Source organism: Urocitellus parryii, chromosome 14 (genome assembly GCF_045843805.1).
Source record: "Urocitellus parryii isolate mUroPar1 chromosome 14, mUroPar1.hap1, whole genome shotgun sequence".
NCBI classification, from domain to species: domain Eukaryota; kingdom Metazoa; phylum Chordata; class Mammalia; order Rodentia; family Sciuridae; genus Urocitellus; species Urocitellus parryii.
In genome coordinates, this window is record NC_135544.1 from 42513704 (window position 1) to 42536098 (window position 22395).

The following is a 22395-nucleotide window of genomic DNA, read 5'->3' on the forward strand; positions in this document are numbered from 1 at the left end:
CATGACCAGTTTAACTCCCCATCACGTACAACCACAAGAATAGGATCCTTATTTTTATAAGTTATACTCACGTATGTATACTATGCTAAAATACACTCTACTGTCATGTATATCTAAAAAGAACAAATACAAAAAAGAAATCTATTATCTAACTTCAGTTGAGCATATTCCAGTTGCTAACTTAATACCTTCTCTTGATTTTCATATATGTATATGTGTGATATGTGTGTGTGTGTGTATATATATATATGTGTGTGTGTGTGTGTGTGTGTGTGTGTGTGTGTGTATATATATATATATATATATATAGAGAGAGAGAGAGAGAGAGAGAGAGAGAGATAATTCAACATGTTTAACTTGCAACTTTTGGTCTCACACCTTATTCCTCAGGAAATAACGTGGACCATCTGGAATCCAGGCACTCTACCCTGCATTGCTCTCAAATGGGCCCAAGTTAACACTATGTCTTGGCTTTGCTGCTGGCACAGCCTCTCCACTGGTTTCTATTTCTACTCTCATCTCCCTACCGTGAATTCGGCATTCCCTATGATACCTTAAAGCATCATATCACATCATTTCTTAAGTCAAAACCTGGTGAAGACTTCTCTCTCTATTATTTCGCTAAGAACAAAACCAAGTTTTCCTAATGACTATAAAATTTGACATAATCCTTCCCTATTTGATGCTTCTTTGAGCTCCTCTATGCATCTACACATCTACTACCTTGTTGTCTTTCCTTTGTTCTGTGGGGCTCTTTGCTATTGCCCATAGCCATTAGCGATTTTCTAGTCTGCAACGTTTTCTCTAGCTGTGCACCCCACCTGGAATGCCTATCCCATCTATTCATTTGTCTATTCACTCTTTTATTCACACTTTTGCTCAGTTTTCATCTTCTCAATAAAATCTATCCCGATTAAGTTATATAATATTACAATCTAGCCCCTCTGCCCAGACCTGCAATTGCTATATCCCAAACCTTCTCTGCCATATTTTACATCACCTCCTAAAAATTCTATAATATACCTATTTATTAGACCTATTTAATTGTTCCTATTACCTTGCTTGATTTGAGTTTCATAAAGTGTAGGATATTTATTTGTCTCTTTTGTTTACCCATAATTCCTAAGTGTCTAAAAGTCATATTTTGGAAATCCCCTTTTGGAAAGATAAAGAAATAGTTCTCAGACAGCAGAGTTCAAAGATTAATTTGTAGATGGGGAAGATTTTCTAAACCATTGACGTTTTCTTAATGATATTCAACCTAACTATGTAACTAAGTAAAATTCTACCCTTGCAAAACTTGTGATAAATATTGTGGAATTTTCTGCAGTTCTCTGCGTGTGTCTGAATTCTGGTGTGAAAAGATAATATTCCTGGGCATTTAACTTGAAATGGTGCCCATCTATTTATTTTCTTATGCAGTTAATTATCAAGGGCACTTTAAAAAGACTGTTGGATTAAAAGAAGTCACTTAGTAAGAGCCTGTAAATTGACTACAGACAATTAGGAGGAGAACTGACAGTAACCACAGTCCAGAAGCCTCACTATTCAAGTTTGAGAAACTTTCCTCAGGAGAACCCTGAAAGTTAAGGTGAAGAAGTAGTATCCACTTGGATAGTTTGCATTCTTTCCCCTCTGCAAAAACATCATCTCCAGTGTAATTTGCACATATTGATTAATTAATCTCTAAGTGGCTAATTTTTCATTATTTGACAGATAATTAGATCTTCTGTAAATCTAGTTAATAAAAGTGTGCAGGAAGTGTTGGGAGTCAATTTAATGACTGGTACTAGTTTTTAAGAAGAAAACTAGTACTTGGTACTAGTTTTCTATATCAGCTGTTTCCTTAGTAGAAATAGTCCTCTCAGAAAATCCCTTATAGATTAAGCAAAACACCTTATTCTCCCAGAAAATATGACAATTATTTTCAACCCTTTCCCTTTCATGAATATACCTTAAAGCTCCTATGCTCCAATTCCTCCAATCTCTATTAATTCACAAAAAGGGTGTCTTTGCATTTTAATAATTTTAAAAAGATAAATGCCAGGAATAATCTTGACTTTGATTCTGAAAGTGAAGATGCACAGGGAAGCAGATAAAAATGATTACATGATTATAGCAACAGAAAAATTAGAGAATGTTTGTATTAGGAAGACCCTGATGGGAGGATTAGTTCACATTCAGATTCACAGAGTAGAGTCCTGAATCTTGAGAAAGTTAAATGATAAATACACGGATATGAGCCTGAATTATAATGAAGCCCAGAGAAAAAGGAGGGTCGGTCTGTCTATCTATCTATCTATCTATCTATCTATCTATCTATCTATCTATCTCTATCTTGTTGTGAGTGTGTGTGTGTGTGTGTGTGTGTGTGAGAGAGAGAGAGAGAGAGAGAGAGAGAGAGAGAGAGAGAGAGAGAGAGAGAAGGAGGGAGGGAGGGAGGAACTAGGAGTAAAGCTAGAGTGTGAGAGAAAAAAAGTGTAGGAAAGATTAAGAAAAAATTTGGTCCTATTATAGTGCCCTACAGCTAACTGGTTAGAACTCATCAGCTCAAAATTTCATAGTCCTTTAGGAAAAAATTCCATTTCCTTTTTATAATATGTTGAGACAGATTCTCTTGGGAATGGTGTATGTCAGAGACAGAGAGTGGTCAAGAGAAGTAATAAACTTTTTAATTTTCTTAATTTACTTTACAGGTCCCCCACCCCTGCCGCCATCTTCTAAATTTACTGATCTGAATCCCAAATCAGAGGTTTCACCCTGAACAGCCATTAATGTAGAAGTAAGAAGTCAATAAAAAGTTCATAATATTTAAAAACACATCATGTATTTCATGATACACAGAGATCATACATTTTATTTATGTTTTAAAAAGTTATCTATGTATTTATTGTAATTAGGTATATATGACAACAGAATGCATTTTGATTCACTGTACACAATTGCAGCACAACTTTTTATTTCTCTGGTTGTACACCATGCACCCTATGTGCAGTCATACAGGTACCTAGGGTAATGATGTCCATCTCATTCCACTATCTTTCTTGCCCCTCCCCTCTTCTCCTTCCCCTTTGCCCAATCACAGTTCCTCCATTTTCCCCATGCTCCCCCACCCCATTATGGATCAGCATTCACTTATCAGAGAGAACATTTGGCCTTTGATTTTTGGGGATTGGCTTACTTTGCTTAGCCTGATATTCTTCAACTCCATCCATTTACTTGCAAATGTCATAATTTTATTCTCTTTTAATGCTGAGTAATATCCCACTGTGTATATATAACACAGTTTCTTTATCCATTCCTTTAGGCATTTAGGTTGATTCCACAGTTTAGCTATTGTGAATTGTGCTAATATGAACATTGATGTGGCTGCATTACTATAGTATGCTGATTTTAAATCTTTTGCATATAGACTGAGGAGAGATCATACATTTTAGTAAGCAAATCTGCAACTTCTGATTGTCCAAAATGCTCTTAAATTAGATTATATTAAGTCATGTAGAAGTCTGTTTCCTTCATATTCTGAGTTAAGTAATCTCTATGAGATATGTATTATTGTATACTTGTATAGTTTACATTTTAAGCTAATGTACTTTTAACTTTATAAGTATATAATATTAAGAAAAAAGAAGCAAAATTAAAAATTAAGCAGAAGAAAGTAAAATGAGTAAATTTAACTAAATATAAGCAAGTTTTAATTAAAAATTAAGACTGAGAAGAAGCAAGGAAAATTAAGTAAGAAATTTCTCCATGTTTCTTGTAAAAACAGTCGCAACTCACCCTTACTCTTCAGTATTCTATGTTGAAAAAAAATTTTACTAAACATCAAAATGATTTCAAGGCTGAACTTACACACATATAAATATGTACATACCTTACAACTTCAGAAATCAAACTTAAGAAGTAATGCTTTGTCCTGTAAATTTATAACCCAGTAATAAAACAAATTATTGTGTGGCTATTTTAAAATATGTGTAGGTATTTACAAGTAAAAGTATGATGCATATATAGAGAGATAGACACACAAACTCACACATATATATTCTATCATTGTAAAGCGCCATTGTTTAAGGATGTAAGGAACTCAGATGTGAGGAACTGAAATTATTAATGCTTGATTGTGCTGTTAAATCAAGGGGAGGCACTGTTCATTACTTTTTCCTTGTGATTTATTTTTTCTGCAGCCTATTTATTGTGGAATGCATTTGGAATGAACACCAATGAAAGGGAGGCACAAGAAGCGAGAGTTGGTAGAGGGAGAAAAGGGTCCGTGCTGTTGTCCTCATGGAATTAAATGTAATCCCAAGGAAAATAATTTTTTTCTACTGGAAAACTTACATTTTTCTTCAATGAATTGAAATAAATTTCTAGTTGAATATTAAAAAAAAACTTGTTTGACATCAGGAAGCAGCTCATGGGTTTATAATGAGACTGTTGACTTGAATCTATTATGAGTAACAACTTTGCCACGGAGAACCCCTGAGTGAAAACTGTTGTTTTAACTTATATGATGAAGCATTTCTCAAAAATTTTAAAAAGGTGACTCCCTTCTGTATTGAGAAGAATGTCTAAATTAAAATCGATCTCATGAAAAGTAAAAGGGGATATGCAACAGGCATATTACCAAGTGAGATATCAAAACTATATAAATGGTTAAAAATGAGTTTTCCTATAAATGGGTTAAACCTCTGTTACAAATTAACATAACCTTATTTGTATAACAGCTTACCCAGAGGTCTCAATTTGACAAACCGAACTATCTTCTTTCCATTGACATGTCCCTCAACATTAACAGCTTTAGAATAGGAATAACTGAGTTTGATAATATGGACAGTTTTATGAACTGTAGAACCAAACCAAGCAAAATACGAACTAAAAACCAAACATAATAAAGCAAATTCTTGATTTTCTCCTAATAATTTCATGTAAAACTGAATATTTTCATTTCATTGAAAGGTCAATGGATTTGCTTGGTAACATGCCACTTTTTAAAGCTGAACAATTTGACAGAATCCAACCAGCACAAGTTACCAGACTTTTTCTCAGTGTGGAGTAGTTAATATTTGGCTTTCTCAGCATTTAAAAAAATTGCATATTCTTAATTCATAATTGACGATAACTTGGATGCATGAACATACACACATGCACAAAGGATATAACAGAAAATCCATGTTGCCTGGCAATGAGTAGAATCATTAATCTGTGTTCCAGTCTGGCATATATGTTTATTCATTACTAATTGAATCACATAAATTATATGTGAATTACAGCATGAAGTTTTAGTCACAATAAATACACATTAAAGAAATACACAACTCCTGTGTTTGGATAAGTTAATCTATCCCAAATGAGGCAGAAAACAGTATAATACAGGAAAATAAAGGAAATAGTAGTCACTTAAACTTGTAAATGGCCATTGTTTTAAGGAAATAATTAGTTATTCATTAATAGCCATTTTTTCAATTTGACAATTTTCCATAAACAGGTGATTTTAGACAAAGTAGGAATAATTCCTCTTGTGTGTGAAATCATAAATTTACTTCAGTAGGAGAAAAAAAGTCCATTTTGAAAATATCTTCATAAAACAACAAGAACAAAATAGAATTCTCTGTAAGATTTCAAAACCTGCAGGTGGCTTTGGGTCTCTCTTGCTGACTAGCTTGGAAATATTCTGCATCTCCCCTCCCCGCACCCTTATCACACCTCAATGTCTCCTTGTTCCCTTTTATTCTGTAATCTGAGCTGGGAGAGCATGAATCTAACAACTTTCACTTTTAAAAGATGGTCATTAAGAAAATTTGAGCAATAACACAGAGGAATGCTTTTTAATACCTTTTTCCCCTCTGTAAATGTATGTTTCTTGCCTCCTGCTGAATTTTCTCATTGTTTCTTGTATTACTTCAGCTTATACTCAGAGCACATCTGATTGATCTGATTACTATAATCTTAAGGAGAAGAATAGAAGTACAGAAATTAAACAGATTTAAGAAGGAAAAATATTTTTTATTTTTAATGAATCACATTTTCTTAATTTTGGATACAAGTGAGGCTCTCACTACTAATTTCCTTCATTTGGCATGGTAAATTCTTGTGATGGGTATGATTTTAAAATCATTCCTGTCATGTCACATCCTGTTCAAAAATTTCCCAGCAGCTCTTTATTGCTTATAGGAACCTTTTCTGCATGCCATTTCAGCCAGCACTCTAATCAGACCAACTCTCCCTATTCAACAGAGCTCTTCAAAGCAGCCAGCCTGCTTACGCATCACCTTTCCATAGACCTGGGCACTCTTCTCCTTATCCCGCTTGCATGCAAATGGTGCTCAATTTCCAGGGTGCTGTTAAAGAATCATCACATAGGATGCATTCTTCTTTATCTAGCAATGAATTTTGCTCACTTGGATTTTTTTCTAAATAATTTGTTTATTGTGTTATTTATTTCCAAAGAATATGAATTGCTTACCATATGCCATGTACAGAGCTTAGTTACGATTGCAAAATTGAATGGGATAGAATGGTTGTAGTTCTCATGGGATAAGATTCTTTTAACAGAAATGCACATAAAAGTCTTGAAGAAGAGAAGTCCTCATGGAGTAGAAGGAGGCCATGAATAATAGATTCCTTGAGATGTATGATGGAAGATGGTTACTTAATTCCATTTCAGCATTTTAAATATTTTGCTTTTTTGATTCTTTGTTGGAACAAATCAGCAAGATTAAAAAAAATGCAGGCAAATGTTCAACCAAAATTTTTACACATACTTCATGTCCAAAAGAAAACAGAAGAAATGAAAGATGAAAATAAGCAGTATCTCTGGATTTTCATTCATCTCCTAGAATCTAATTATTCATGGTAGGATTAATTATGTAGAAATCTGATACATTCAGGTTAAAGTAGTCCATTCTTGCTCTTGATATTTAATTTCCTCTTTGATTCTAAAATAAGCACCATCACTCTCCAAATAAGATTAAAAGTAGGACCAAGAAACTTTTTTTTTTTATTTTATTTTATTTTATTTTTTTTTATTGGTCGTTCATAACACTACATGGTTCTTAATACATCATATTACACGGTTTGATTCAAGTGGATTATGAACTCCCGCTTTTACCCCATATACAGATTGCTGTATCACACCAGTTTCCCTTCCATTAATTGATATATTGCCTTTCTAGTGTCTGATGTATTCTGCTGTCTGTCCTATTCTCTACTGTCCCCCCTCCCCTCCCCTCCCCTCCCCTCCCCTCCCCTCCCCTCCCCTTTTCTCTCTCTACCCCTTCTACTGTACATCCTTTCTTCCATTTGTATTATCTTGTCTTACCCCTCCTTTCCTCTTATATGACATTTTGTATAACCTTGAGGATCGCCTTCCATTTCCATGTAATTTCCCTTCTCACTCCCTTTCCCTCCCACCTCTTATCCCTGTTTAATGTAAATCTTCTTCTCAAGCTCTTCGTCCCTACCCTGTCCTTGTTTACTCCCCTTATATCAAAGGAGTCATTTGGTATTTGTTTTTTAAAGATTGACTAGCTTCACTTAGCATAATCTGCTCTAATGCCATCCATTTCCCTCCAAACTCTATGATTTTGTCATTTTTTAATGCAGAATAATACTCCATAGTATATAAATGCCACATTTTTTTTATCCATTCATCTATTGAAGGGCATCTAGGCTGGTTCCACAGTCTTGCTATCGTGAATTGAGCTGCTATGAACATCGATGTAGCAGTGTCCCTGTAGCATGCTCTTGTTAGGGCTTTAGGGAATAGACCGAGAAGGGGAATAGCTGGGTCGAATGGCGGTTCCATTCCCAGCTTTCCGAGAAATCTCCATACTGCTTTCCAAATTGGCTGCACCAATTTGCAGTCCCACCAGCAATGAACAAGAGTGCCCTTTTCCCCGCATCCTCTCCAGCACTTACTGTTGTTTGACTTCCTAATGGCTGCCAGTCTTACTGGAGTGAGATGGTATCTTAGGGTAGTTTTGATTTGCATTTCTCTGACTGCTAGTGATGGTGAGCATTTTTTCATGTACTTGTTGATTGATTGTATGTCCTCCTCTGAGAAGTGTCTGTTCAGGTCCTTGGCCCATTTATTGATTGGGTTATTTGTTATCTTATTGTCTAATTTTTTGAGTTCTTTGTATATTCTGGTAATTAGGGCTCTATCTGAAGTGTGTGGAGTAAAGATTTGTTCCCAGGATGTAGGCTCCCTGTTTATCTCTCTTATTGTTTCTTTTGCTGAGAAAAAACTTTTTAGTTTGAGTAAGTCCCATTTGTTGATTCTGTTTGTTAACTCTAGCGCTATGGGTGTCCTATTGAGGAATTTGGAGCCCGATCCCACAGCGTGCAGATCATAACCAACTTTTTCTTCTATCAGATGCCATGTCTCTGGTTTAATATCAAGCTCCTTGATCCATTTTGAGTTAACTTTTGTGCATGGCGAGAGATAGGGATTCAGATTCATTTTGGTGCAAATAGATTTCCAGTTTTCCCAGCACCATTTGTTGAAGATGCTATCCTTCCTCCATTGCATGCTTTTAGCCCCTTTATCAAATATAAGATAGTTGTAGTTTTGTGGATTGGTTACTGTGTCCTCTATTCTGTACCATTGGTCCACCCGCCTGTTTTGGTACCAGTACCATGCTGTTTTAGTTACTATTGCTCTGTAGTATAGTTTGAAGTCTGGTATCGCTATACCGCCTGATTCACACTTCCTGCTTAGTATTGTTTTTGCTATTCTGGGTCTTTTATTATTACATATGAATTTCCTGATTCTTTTATCGATTTCTACAAGATATGCTGTTGGGATTTTGATTGGAATTGCATTGAATTTATATAGGACTTTTGGTAATATCGCCATTTTGATGATGTTGGTTCTGCCTATCCATGAGCAGGGTATATTTTTCCATCTTCTAAGGTCTTCTTCTATGTCTTTCTTTAGGGTTCTGTAATTTTCATTGTATAAATCTTTCACCTCTTTTGTTAGGCTGATTCCCAAGTATTTTATTTTTTGTGGGGATATTGTGAATGGAGTAGTTGTCCTCATTTCCGTTTCAGAGGATTTGTCGCTGATATACAGGAATGCCTTTGATTTATGCGTGTTGATCTTATATCCTGCCACTTTGCTGAATTCATTTATTAGCTCTAATAGCTTCTTTGTAGACCCTTTTGGGTCTGCTAGGTATAGGATCATATCATCTGCAAATAGTGATAATTTAAGTTCTTCTTTTCCTATTTTTATGCCTTTAATTTCTTTCGTCTGCCTAATTGCTCTGGCCAGTGTCTCGAGGACTATGTTGAACAGAAGTGGTGAGAGAGGGCATCCCTGTCTTGTACCAGATCTTAGAGGGAATGCCTTCAATTTTTCTCCATTCAGAATGATGCTGGCCTGTGGCTTATCATAGATTGCTTTTACAATGTTGAGGTATGATCCAGTTATCCCTAATTTTTCCAGAGTTTTGAACATAAAGGGATGCTGTACTTTGTCGAATGCTTTTTCTGCATCTATCGAGATGATCATATGGTTCTTAATTTTAAGTCTATTGATGTGGTGGATAACATTTATTGATTTCCGTATATTGAACCAACCTTGCATACCAGGGATGAATCCTACTTGATCATGGTGTATAATTTTTTTGATATGTATTTGAATCCGATTCGCCAGAATTTTATTGAGGATTTTTGCATCAAGGTTCATTAGAGATATTGGTCTGTAGTTTTCTTTCTTTGAAGTATCTTTGTCTGGTTTCGGAATCAGGGTGATGTTGGCCTCGTAGAATGAATTTGGAAGTTCTCCCTCTTTTTCTATTTCCTGAAATAGCTTGGAAAGTATTGGTGTTAGTTCCTCTTTAAAGGTTTTGTAAAACTCTGCTGTATACCCATCCAGTCCTGGGCTTTTCTTAGTTGGTAGTCTTTTGATGGTTTCTTCTATTTCCTCTATTGTTATTGGTCTGTTTAGGTTGTCTATATCCTCCTGGCTCAATCTGGGCAGATCATAAGACTCAAGGAATTTATCTATGCCTTCACTATCTTCTATTTTATTGGAGTATAAGGATTCAAAGTAATTTCTGATTATCTTCTGTATTTCTGAAGTGTCTGTTGTGATATTGCCTTTTTCATCCCGTATGCTAGTAATTTGGGTTCTCTCTCTTCTTCTCTTCGTTAGTATGGCTAAGGGTCTGTCAATTTTATTTATTTTTTCAAAGAACCAGCTTTTAGTTTTGTAAATTTTTTCAATAGTTTCTTTTGTTTCAATTTCATTAATTTCAGCTCTGATTTTAATTATTTCTTGCCTTCTACTTCTTTTGCTGTTGTTTTGCTCTTCTTTTTCTAGGATTTTGAGATGAAGTATGAGATCATTTATTTGTTGGTTTTTTCTTTTTTTGAGGAATGAACTCCAAGCAATGAATTTTCCTCTTAGAACTGCTTTCAATGTGTCTCATAGATTCCGATATGTTGTGTCTGTGTTTTCATTTAACTCTAGGAATTTTTTAATTTCCTCCTTGATGTCTTCTAAAACCCATTGATCACTCAGCAACCTGTTGTTCATTCTCCAGGTGATGCTTGATTTTTCCTTTCTTCTTTTATCATTGATTTTCAGTTTCATTCCATTATGATCAGATAAGATGCATGGTATTATCTCTACCCCTTTGTATTGTCTAAGAGTTGCCCTGTGACATAGTATATGGTCTATTTTTGAGAAGGTTCCATGTGCTGCTGAGAAAAAAGTGTAGCTACTTGAAGTTGGGTGGTATAGTCTATATATGTCAATTAAGTCTAGGTTGTTAATTGTGTTATTGAGTTCTATAGTTTCCTTATTTAACTTTTGTTTGGAAGATCTGTCCAGTGGTGAGAGAGGTGTGTTGAAGTCTCCCATGATTATTGTATGGTGGTCTATTAGACTCTTGAACTTGAGAAGAGTTTGCTTGATGAACACGGCTGCACCATTATTTGGGGCATATATATTTATGATTGTTATGTCTTGTTGGTGTATGGTTCCCTTGAGCAGTATGAAGTGTCCTTCTTTATCCCTTTTGATTGTCTTTGGCTTGAAATCTATTTTATTAGATATGAGTATGGACACTCCTGCTTGTTTCCGCGGTCCATATGAGTGATATGCTTTTTCCCAACCTTTCACCTTCAGTCTATGTATATCTTTTCCTATCAAATGCGTCTCCTGTAGACAGCATATTGTTGGGTCTTGTTTTGTGATCCATTCTACTAGCCTGTGTCTCTTAATTGGTGAGTTTAAGCCATTAACATTTAGGGTTATTATTGAGATGTGGTTTGTTCTTCTATCCATAATTGTTTATTGATGTTACTAAACCTGATTTGTTATCCTCTTTGACTACTTTCCCCCCTTTACTGTCCTACCTCCCATTGTTGGTTATCAATGTTAGTTTCCATTTCCTCTTCCTGTAATGTTTTGCCAAGGATTTTTTGAAGAGATGGTTTTCTAGCTGCGAATTCTTTTAACTTTTGTTTATCGTGGAAGGTTTTAATTTCATCTTCTAACCTGAAGCTTAATTTCGCCGGATACACAATTCTTGGTTGGAGCCCATTGTCTTTCAGTGTTTGAAATATGTTATTCCAGGATCTTCTAGCTTTCAGAGTCTGTGTTGAGAGATCAGCTGTTATCCTGATTGGTTTACCCCTAAATGTAATCTGCTTTCTTTCTCTTGCAGCTTTTAAAATTCTCTCCTTATTCTGTATGTTGGACATCTTCATTATAATGTGTCTAGGTGTGGATCTCTTATGATTTTGCACATTCGGCGTCCTGTAGGCTTCTAGGATTTGGGATTCTGTCTCAATCTTCAATTCTGGGAAGTTTTCTCGTATTATTTCACTGAATAGACTGTTTATTCCTTTGGCATGGAGCTCTGTGCCTTCCTGTATCCCAATGACTCTTAAATTTGGTCTTTTGATATTGTCCCATAATTCTTGGATGTTCTGCTCATGGTTTCTTAGCAGACTTGCTGAGCTGTCTATGTTCTTTTCCAGCTGAAATACTTTGTCTTCATTGTCTGATGTTCTCTCTTCTAAGTGATCTACTCTGCTGGTTGTATTCTCAATTGAGTTTTTAAGTTGGTTTATTGTTTCCTGCATTTCTAGAATTTCTATTTGTTTGTTTTCTATTACTTCTATCTCCCTGTGAAATTGATCTTTTACTTCCTGGATTTGTTTGTCAATGTGATCTTTCATTGTCTGATTTTGCTGTCTCATGTCTTCCTTGAGACTCCAGATCATCTGAAGCATATATATCCTGAACTCTTTATCTGATATTCCATCTGTTGCAGCTATTACCTCTTCTAAAGTTGAGTTGACCTGCATTGCTTGTGGTCCTTTCCTTGTCTTTTCATACTGCTCGCGTTTCTTTCTGCTTGGTGCAACTGTTGTGTTTTTGAAATTTACCCCGTATTTATTTTTGTTGCTCTTGTATAGTTGGAAAGTCTCCCTTGCAGGGTGGGTAGTGGCTGTGCTCCTCCTCTAATTATGGTGGTCTGTCTATCATGCTGATTGGTCACAGGTCTGCCCCCCCTGCGGGCACAGGAGGCGGCTTTGCTCTGCCCCTACTCCAATTGTGGTAACGTAACTACCACGCCCTGGGGTCGTAGGTCCTGATCTGGATGTGGGTGGCGGCTCTGCTGGGTCCCCACTCCAATTGGTGTGACGAGTCTACCACGCTGGCATACTTCTAGGCCGGTGGGTCACAGTTCTGCACAGCCCCCACTCCCAATGGGAGTACCTGACTACCTCTCCAACGGGTCGCTGGGCCCCCTCCGGACCCGGGCGGCGACCCTGCTCCGCCCCCACTCCAACCAGTGTGACGCAACTGCCTCGGTGTTACGTGTCCACCACTCTGGCAAGCTACCTGGCCTGTCTTGCCAGTGGGCCGCAGGTCTGCCTGCCCGCTCTGCACAGCCCCTACTCCAAATGAGGTTACTTGGCTACCGCTTCGCGGGGCCGCTGGTCCTATTCTAGGCGTGGGCGGCTACTCTCTTCAGACCCAGCTGCGTTTGGGGTGTCATGCTACCACGCCGGCGGGTCACTTGGCCTGCTCTGGGTGCAGGTGGAAGCTCCATTCTGCCCCCACAGCACCCAACAGGACCCTGACTGAGAAGCAGACACCGCTGCTTCCCTAGCCTTGGGTCAAAGCAGCTTCGGTAGCCAGAACCCCGCCTCTCCTATCTCGATACACTCTCCGCTGGGAGCTGGCTCCAGCGAGCGACCCCCACGGGTTCCCTAGCCCCAGGCCAAAACTGTTCCGGGAGTCAGAACCCAGTCGCCCCTAGCTCAGCGCACGCTCCACTTGGAGCTGGCCTCCACCGGCAGTCTCCGCAGTTTCCTCAGACCTGGGCCAGGTTAGCCCCGGGAACCAGAATCCAGCTGCTCAGTGCCCGGTACACGCCTTGCCAGGCATGAGCCTCTAGGAGTATTCTCCACAAGATCCCCAGTCCCGAGCCTGAGCAAGAAATCTGTCTGCTAGACGCAGGCAACTACCAGCCTGAAATCACCTGTTCCGTCGCTGGATGAGCTGAGATCAATAGAACATGGGGATGATTACATCATCTCTCCGAAATGGCGGCTGCTGTCCTCCTCTGTGGTCCGACCGGTGTCTGGAACCCAACTGGACCGCTTCTCTCCTCTGTCTCAAAGCTGGAACTCAGCACTAAGCGCTGCCAAAGTCCTAGCGCCAAACCGCTAGAGGCAGTTCACAGACTCAGGCTTGCGGAGCCTGGTCTGGCCGCCTCCGAGCCGGCTGGGGGTGGGGTGGGGTGGTAGGAATGTGGATCCTATTGCTGGACCGCCGGAGGCCGTTCACAGACTCAAGCCTGTGGGGCCCAGTCTGGCCGCTGCCCGCGGCCGGCGGGATTGTGTCCCTGGTCCGCTTTGCTCCGAACTGGCTGGGGGTGGGGTGGGGTGTTAGGAGTGTGGATCCTAGCACCAAGCCGCTAGAGTCAGTTCAGGGACTCAGGCCTGCGGGGCCCAGTAGGTTCCTATGTTCGCTGCAGTTCAGCGGCGGCCGGCGGGATTGTGTCCCTGATCTGCGTTGCACCGAGCCGGCTGGGGGTGGGGTGGTAGGAATGTGGATCCTATCGCTGGACCGCCAGAGGCCGTTCACAGACTCAAGCCTGCGGGGCCCAGTCTGGCCGCCGCCCGTGGCCGGCCGGCGGGGTTGTGTCCCTGGTCCGCTTTGCTCCGAACTGGCTGGGGGTGGGGTGGGGTGTTAGGAGTGTGGATCCTAGCACCAAGCCGCTAGAGTCAGTTCACAGACTCAGGCCTTCGGGGCCCAGTAGGTTCCTATGTTCGCTGCAGTTCAGCGGTGGCCGGCGGGATTGTGTCCCTGATCTGCGTTGCGGAGATTCACTCACCTGGGACCAACTGACCCCTCCCAGAGACTTACTAGTTATCGGCAGGTCTCCTTTCAGTGGAAAATTGTTAGAAGTTCCTCAGCATGTCCCATGCAAGTGTATTTATGTGTCTCTCTGATCCCGTTACTGCGGAGGTATAGAAAATGCTGCCTGCTCGCCGGCCGCCATGTTGGATCCCCCCCAAGAAACTTTTATACACTGGACTTTTAAAAGGTCATTTGAAATGGTGACATAATAAGGATATGTTCCCAAACATAAGCATAGATAAAAATGCGAAGGCCAGAGATATTGAATATTTTTTTCATATATTTGTTGATTGAATGCATAGCTTCTTCTGAGAAATGTCTGTTCAGCTCCTTGGCCCATTTATTGATTGGGTTGTTTGTTTTTTATGTGTTAAGTTTTTTGAGTTCTTTATATATCCTGGAGATTGGTGCTGTATCTGACATGTGTGTGACAAAAATTTGCTCCCAGAATGTAGGCTCTCTCTTCACCTCATTGATTGTTTCTTTTGCAGAGAAGCAGCTTTTTAGTTTGACTCCATCCCATTCTTGATTTTATTTCTTGAGTTTTATGTTCAACATTTCTAGTAATCAGAGAAATGTAAATCAAAACTACTTACACCAGCTGGAATGGCAGTTACCAAGAATACAGACAAGAATAAATTTTGGCAAGGATGTGGGGGAAAAGGCACACTCATACATTGCTGGTGGAACTGCACATTGGTGCAACCAATCTGGAAAGCAGTATGGAGATTCCTCAAAAAACTTGGAATGGAACCAACATTTGATCCAGCTATTCCAATCCTCAGTCTTATATGCAAAGGACTTAAAATCAACATACTATGGTAACGCAATCACATTAATGTTTATAGTAGCTTAATCCACAATAGCTAAACTGTGGAAGCAACCTAGATGCCCCTCAATAGATAAATGGATAAAGAAACTATGATATATTTACACAATAGAATATTACTCAACATTAAAAGAGAATAAAATTATGGCATTTGCAGATAAATGGATGAAGTTGGAGAATATCATGCTAAGGCTGAATGTTCTCTCTGATAAGTGAATGCTGATCTATAATGGGGAGTGGGGAGACATGAGAAAAATGGAGGAATTGTGATTGGGCAAAGGGAAGGGAGGGTGAGGAGGGTGTATGGGTGCAGAAAAGATGGTGGAATGAGATGGACATCATTATTCTAGGTACAAGTATGACTGCACATAGAGTGTAATACTATATAGTGTACAACCAGAGAAATGAAAAGTTGTGCTGCAATTGTGTACAATGAATCAAAATGCATTCTGCTGCCACATATACCTAATTAAGATAAATAAGCTAATTTAAATAAATAAATAAAAAGATAAATAAGTAAATAAGTAAATAAATAAATAAATGCAAAGGCATTTCTCTGTTTAAACTACTTGTAAGAAAGATTGCACAGAACTTTGCATTTCTTTTTGTTTGTATTTTCTACCTTTTTGGAAATTCTCTTTCAGCCTGAGATAGTCATGTTCATAGTTTTCAGCTTCTTGTCATGTGCATCTTCATTCTTCCCATCTTCTGCTGTTAATTTGTCTATCTGGGTTGCAACATCCAATTCTCTTGGAAATTTTGGTGCTTGCTGATAACTCTTTGTTAAAAAAGTGAAGACAAACAGATAGACTATATTTTGCTACCACCTTTGATATTAAGTAGATTTATGTGAGGGTTAGCCAGTGGAATTTGAGCAAAAATTTTATGCAGCACATTGAAGCTCTTAAAAACTTCCATGAATAATTCTCCATTGTCCTGCTTCTGCAGATTGAGGAGAGCTGTGATAAGCTTAAAAGCCAGGTAGGAAGGTGAAAGAGACTGAGCATCTGGATCACTTCTTGAAGGAGAGCTATTCTCTAATCAATAGAATCTGTTCTGGTCTTCAGGTGAGCTTGAGAAATAGTATTTACTTCATGCTTTTAGCCATGTATCACAAAACAGAGATGAGCTCAGAAAATGAATTGTCAGTTTGCAAGCAGAAATAAGAGAGAAAAGAGATAGTTTAGAAATTTGATGCCTCCAAGAATTGGAAGGAGAAACTATTTCAGTGTGACGTGACAGTTCTAGAGGCTTTGAAAGACAAGGACATTTTATGACTTCACCTTGCAGTGAACACTCAGCTAATTTTACTGACTGTCTGAGTCTTTAAGTTATATAAAAAAAATTGAGGACAAAAGGGGAATGCAAGGATGAAAAAAAGAAGTAGGTCATTTTGGAGAAACAGATCTAGGAAACAACTTTGGGTGTGGTTAAGTGGTACATGAATCTAACTGAAAGCAAGTAGGTATCAATTCTTCCAAGATTTTGCTCATTTAAAAAGACTTCATAAACTCAGATGAAAGAAAAGTGTGTATCACTGAAACCATAAACAAACCTATAGACCTCTCAAATTTGCCAAATTGATCTGTGAAAGAGGTAGAACCCTCCAAGAGGATAAACCCCAGCGCATCACCTCAGACTTAGTCAAGAAGGCTGAAGGATAAACATGAACCTCTCCCAGTGTGTCAACAGCAGGAACAGAAATGTTCAGGTTAAAAGCAATCCAGAACTCAGAGAAGCAACAGGTACTGGCGTGTTTTAGAGAAAAGAAGAAAGAATGCATGATGACCCAGCTTGCGTGTTCATCTGGTGATTCCAACTCCTCAACTGAAGGTCTGCGTCTCTGGGTTCCTGAGGGTGTTTCAAGGAGTGTCACTCCAGTTTCCTCCTGCAGGGCCCTTTCCTGTCTATCAATGGACTTTCATATATTCTTCTTTCTTTAGAGGCTGTGGAATCTTTTCTTAATTCTACATCCTCATGTGAAAATTCCACCTGTCTGTGGCTTTTAGTGAAATTCTTTGCTAATTACTCAGTTGTTTTTTGATGTATAAAGAAAAATTTTGTGGATTCAGAAATTCTTTCATTTCAAACACACATAAGTGTGCATGCACACACACAGAGACACACACGTACAGACACACACACAGAGACACACACACATACAGACACACACACACACATACACACAAAACCAAACTGAATTATTGGCTCTTAAGACATTTTTTAGTTTCTCTTTTAGTAGTTAAGCATGAAACACTGACTCTTTTTGCTTTCCTGAATGGCTTTGCTAAAGAGGATGACAGGCACGTTTGAGAATATGCATTTAAAAAGATAATTATAACTTTAAAATATTATTCTTATTACAATGCTAATAGTTGGATGTTTTCAGGAAATGTTAATTGAATGGAAATTAACTCATACCAATTAGTCTGTACAGAAAAATAAGATAGGTGACAAAATATAATATTAATTTGAAGTAATGTATAGTATCCTATTTGGTAAATATAGTATAACAGAATTTTTATAGGTAGCACTGAGATCCTATGCTGGCCCTCAAGAGTATACAGGATTCAAACAAATTCAGAATATCTACTTTTTAGCTCATTGAACATTCAGAGCTAAAAACTTTATGTATTTTGATTTTTTATTTCTTCATTTCAAAAGTGCTTATAAGAATTTCCATATTACAGTATTTTGTTGTTGATAAATGAATAGTATGCTTCTCTTATCACACAGTGCCAGGCACTTAGCAGTAACTCAAGAAAGTTAGTATGCGCTTATCCCCTTTAGCTGTTTTAAAAAAATGGGATTAATTTTAATTTAAAATTGAAAAATATATCTGTAACATTTCAAATCTCTTAACTCTCTTAGCATATATAATTATTTATGTATGTAGGCACATTTATAATCACTTACGTATGGTTTCAGTGTATGCATATTTGTTTCTATACCCAAGTCAAACTTCTAGTTGAGTTCCTGGGACATGGATGATATTCAGTAAATGTTATTATATATAACTTACTCTTTGTGCTATACTGGAGTTATCTGTTATATTTATTGGAAATGACATATCTATTTTTTTAATACTGGAAAATAATATGAATTTTGGAATGGCATACCTGGACCAAGTTCATGAGAGTATCTCTGAAGTGTCCTGAGGTATCTGAATAAATGTCCTCTTGAAGGTTACTGCTGTATTCTAGACAAGAAACGATGCACGTTAAAGGTGATTGGTTGTGGGACCACAGACCCGAATTACAGTAGATGGAATAGAAAGAGAAGATGGGAGGGGAGGGGAGGGGGGATAGTAGAGGATAGGAAAGGTAACAGAATATAACAGTTACTAGTATGGCATTATGTAAAAATGTGGATGTGTAACCGATGTGATTCTGCAATCTGTATTTGGGGTAAAAATGGGAGTTCATAACTCACTTGAAGCTAATGCATGAAATATGATATGTCAAGAACTTTGTAAGGTTTTGAACAACCAATAAAAAAAAAACAATATGCTTTGGTTAAGTCATTGCTACTTGCAATGCGAATGGAAAGTACAGGAAATACGATCAATCTCATGACATTTCTTTTTCAACAAACTGTTCAAGAAATCTGTCAACTAATGGTATCTTTGGCATAGGTCTGTTGTCTTAAAAATTATCTTTATTACAACATTGAAGAAAAGAGTTGAAAATCATTCTGCATTCTCTAATTCTCAAAATTCAGAATTATGCCCTCTATTTGCATAGACTGCTTCCCAGTCTAGTACCCTTCCCAAGTGCTTTGTCTCATTTTAATATTTTAAGTGAAGATTCTTCCTTCATTCTCCTTGAAAAAGTCTTGTTTTTGCTAGGAAGCAATAGAGGTGACTGTCTACATCAATTTCTTAATGTTCAATATTGCATAATGCATTATGGAATGGAACTTAAGGCATTAAAACTTGTTGAAAATAATAATAATAAAAATAAAAAAATAATAAAAATTAATTTGAAATGTGTAAGATCTGATTCCGAAGTAGATTACAGGGAGTATGTAACTTATGAAAAGTGGAAGCAGATGTACTTTTAGAATTCTCCAACAATGATTGTACTTTGCTTCCTTTTTTGGGGTTCCATTTCTCTCTTGAGTAAGAGATAAAATGCCCTCTGAACCAAGATGCAGGACACCTTCCTGTCATAGGTAAAACATTCACTGCATAGATTCTTGTAATTATTTTTCTGGAAAATTGGTTTGATTTTCTAGGGAACTATCATTTTTTATATGCTAATCATCATTTTTCCTTAATGAATTTGTTGGTCTTGAGTCATATTGTTTTTTTTAAAACAAATATTTTTGTCTTATTTTTTCTTTTGATTGACATGCAATAATTGTATATATTTCTAGAGTACAATATAATGTTTCAATTTATGAATACATTGTGTGTGCAACAATCAAATCTAGGTAATTAGCATAGCCAGCATCTTAAATTTCTCTTTCTTTCTTTCTTTCTTTCTTTCTTTCTTTCTTTCTTTCTTTCTTTCTTTCTTTCTTTCTCTTTCTTTCTTTCTTTCTTTCTTTCTTTCTTTCTTTCTTTCTTTCTTTCTTTCTTTCTCTCTTTCTTTCTCTCTCTCTCTTTCTTTCTTTTTTCTTTCTTTCTGTACTGAAGATTGAACCCAAAGGTGCTTAGCCACTGAGCAACATTCCTAGTTCTTTTTTATATTTTATTTAGAGACAGGGTCTCGCTGAGTTGCTAAGTGCTTTGCTAACTGACTTTGAACTCATGATCCTCCTGTTTCAGCCTCCTGAGCTGCTGGGATTACAGGAATGTGTAACCACACCGGACAAACTTTCATTTATTTATTGTGAGTACATATAAAGTCCTCTATTCTAGTTGTTTTGAGATATACAATGCATTATTGTCAACCTTACCGTGCAACAGAATACCAGAACTGATTCTTCCTGATGGTACCTGTACCAGCTCACCAGCCTCTCCCAGTCCTGTCTCCCACCCACTCTCCTCAGTCCCTGGTAACCACTATTCTACTCCAGTGAGTCATACGTCATGTAGGAGAATGTCTTTAAAAATTCCTTAAAATATATAAATTGGAATATTTTTATGTTATTTGAAAAACATGAAGTTCTATTGTGTGCACAATATATGCTCATACTGAAATTTTCTTACGTAAACAATAAGCTTCTCGCATCTGGAAAATTTCCCCATTTGTTCTTGACGCCAATATATCAATGAGGCAATTCTCATCAGTGCCGGCTCCCTAGAGAGACAGAGAGAAATATAAGCCCATTTACATTTGCGATAACAATGAACCTGATATTCAATGAAGGCATGCCGCATTCTGGTGTTCTGAGAGGCGGCAAGTGGGAAAGGAAGTATTTGGGATAAACAGCCCAATTTCAGTTCAGGCTCTTTCACTTACTCACATTTAATCCTGAGAAGATAATATTATTTAAGAAAATTCTTTTCCTTCCTTGAGAGTAAAACAGCATGGGTATTTCTAACCAATGTGGAAAAAGACACTGAGCATTTCCACCTGTTTCTGGAATGGAATTTACTCCAGGTGTTGTCAGGCAATCAGTTCTTAAGCAAGCTGAAAAGAGGGCACATGTCTTCTACTTTTCCTAAGGAAGTTTTGGGGATCAAGCTCTGCCTCTCCCTAGATGGGTAATTTTGCACAATTTTCCTTAGCATTTGAATTAGGAGCTTTCTGTGGGCTCTTATACAGAGATAAATATATTAGTCTATGAGAGTGATTTTAAAGACACCACGTCTTTTTTTTTTTCAGGAAAACCTCAGGAATCATTACCATTCTAGGAAATATTGATTAAAATATACTAGTTTCATCGAATCAGCAACATAGGACTTTTAAAAATTATTTTTAGTTATTTATTTATATGCTTGCTGAGAATCGAACTCAGTGCCTCACACATGCTACACAAGCGCTCCACCACTGAGCTACTATCCCAGCCACAACATAGGACTTTTTATTTCAAATTATAGTTATGTAATTTTGTCAAAAATGGATATGAAACTTTTTTTTTAAAAGTGATCAGTTGAAACTTGTATGACTTTCAGACAACATCTATTTTGATCAGCAAATATGATGGCCCAAATCTATGTTCCTTTAATTATGTTGTCTCTTGCTTCTTTCCTGTCACACATGGCTCACATATTTGTGGTATTCTGGTGGTTGTCAGGCATCATATTGGAATAATTGGTTCTGCAGGTGTTTAATGTCAGTTTTGGAAAGAAGGAAATAGCTCTCTTTTTCTCATGTCCCTAGATAATAAAATCTGTAGTCAATTTATTTCATGGAAATGATTTAACAATTTCTTTCTGTAAGGTGAATTCATTCTAATTCTTCAAAAGTAAAATTTGATACACTTGCGCAATAGTTTTCGTAAAGGACTAATTTAATATCATTTAAAAAGTTGTCCTCTATAAGATCATAAAAATAAAGATGTTCTCTGTTTCCGATTCAGTATCTTATTTTGAATCTGAACCAAACTTTTACAAATGATTTTAGAAATTCACATGAATTTTTAAGATATCTTCTTCAATATATGAATACCTATCAAAGAGAGACAAATGTGAGTAACCCTGAAGGCCTTCCTTCCTTCCTTCCTTCCTTCCTTCCTTCCTTCCTTCCTTCCTTCCTTCCTTCCTTTACTTTTTTCTTTCTCTCTCTCTTTCTTTCTTTCTTTATTTCATAGCTGAGTTTGGAGTTGGCTTGGTAAGTCTGAATGTCTACAACTACAGAACAGACTGATCCTAGCCACAGGACTCTGGAGACTTCCTCCTCCTAACAAGGCTCCTTTCCCCAACCACAATATTTCCATTGTTACATCATTGCTTAGATATATTCTCCTCTCTTCCCAATCATAAAAGTATGTAGGAGCATCATGGGAGAGTTTCCCATTTATTAAACATCAGGTTGTGCCTGCTACAGTATAATTTTTGCATAGATCACTACCTTCATGGCATGCCACAGTTCATGAGCATCAAAAGATGGTGGAGGGTACATGAGGCCAACCATAACCTCTTTGAAATGCGATGAAAGCTGCTCCTTTAGGTCCTCAACCAGGTTCTGTGGGGGAGAAGGTAAATATTTTTATTATATTAGTTACCAAACTTACAAGAGGAATGGAATAATTGCAGGAAGTCTGTTATTAAGAGTTACTT

General features: G+C 37.6%; 1 protein-coding gene across 1 annotated transcript in view; it reads right to left on the bottom strand.

Annotated features, from left to right (window-relative positions):
• Positions 1 to 22395, bottom strand: part of Anxa10 (annexin A10) — a 71677-nt gene that overhangs the window by 20373 nt on the left and 28909 nt on the right. Inside the window, exons 4-6 of the mRNA XM_077792459.1 lie at positions 22187 to 22300; positions 20380 to 20470; positions 18344 to 18423 (exon numbers count right to left, since the gene is read on the bottom strand). Of these exons, the coding sequence (XP_077648585.1) occupies positions 18344 to 18423; positions 20380 to 20470; positions 22187 to 22300 (285 nt within the window). The remainder of the gene's footprint in view (positions 1 to 18343; positions 18424 to 20379; positions 20471 to 22186; positions 22301 to 22395) is intronic.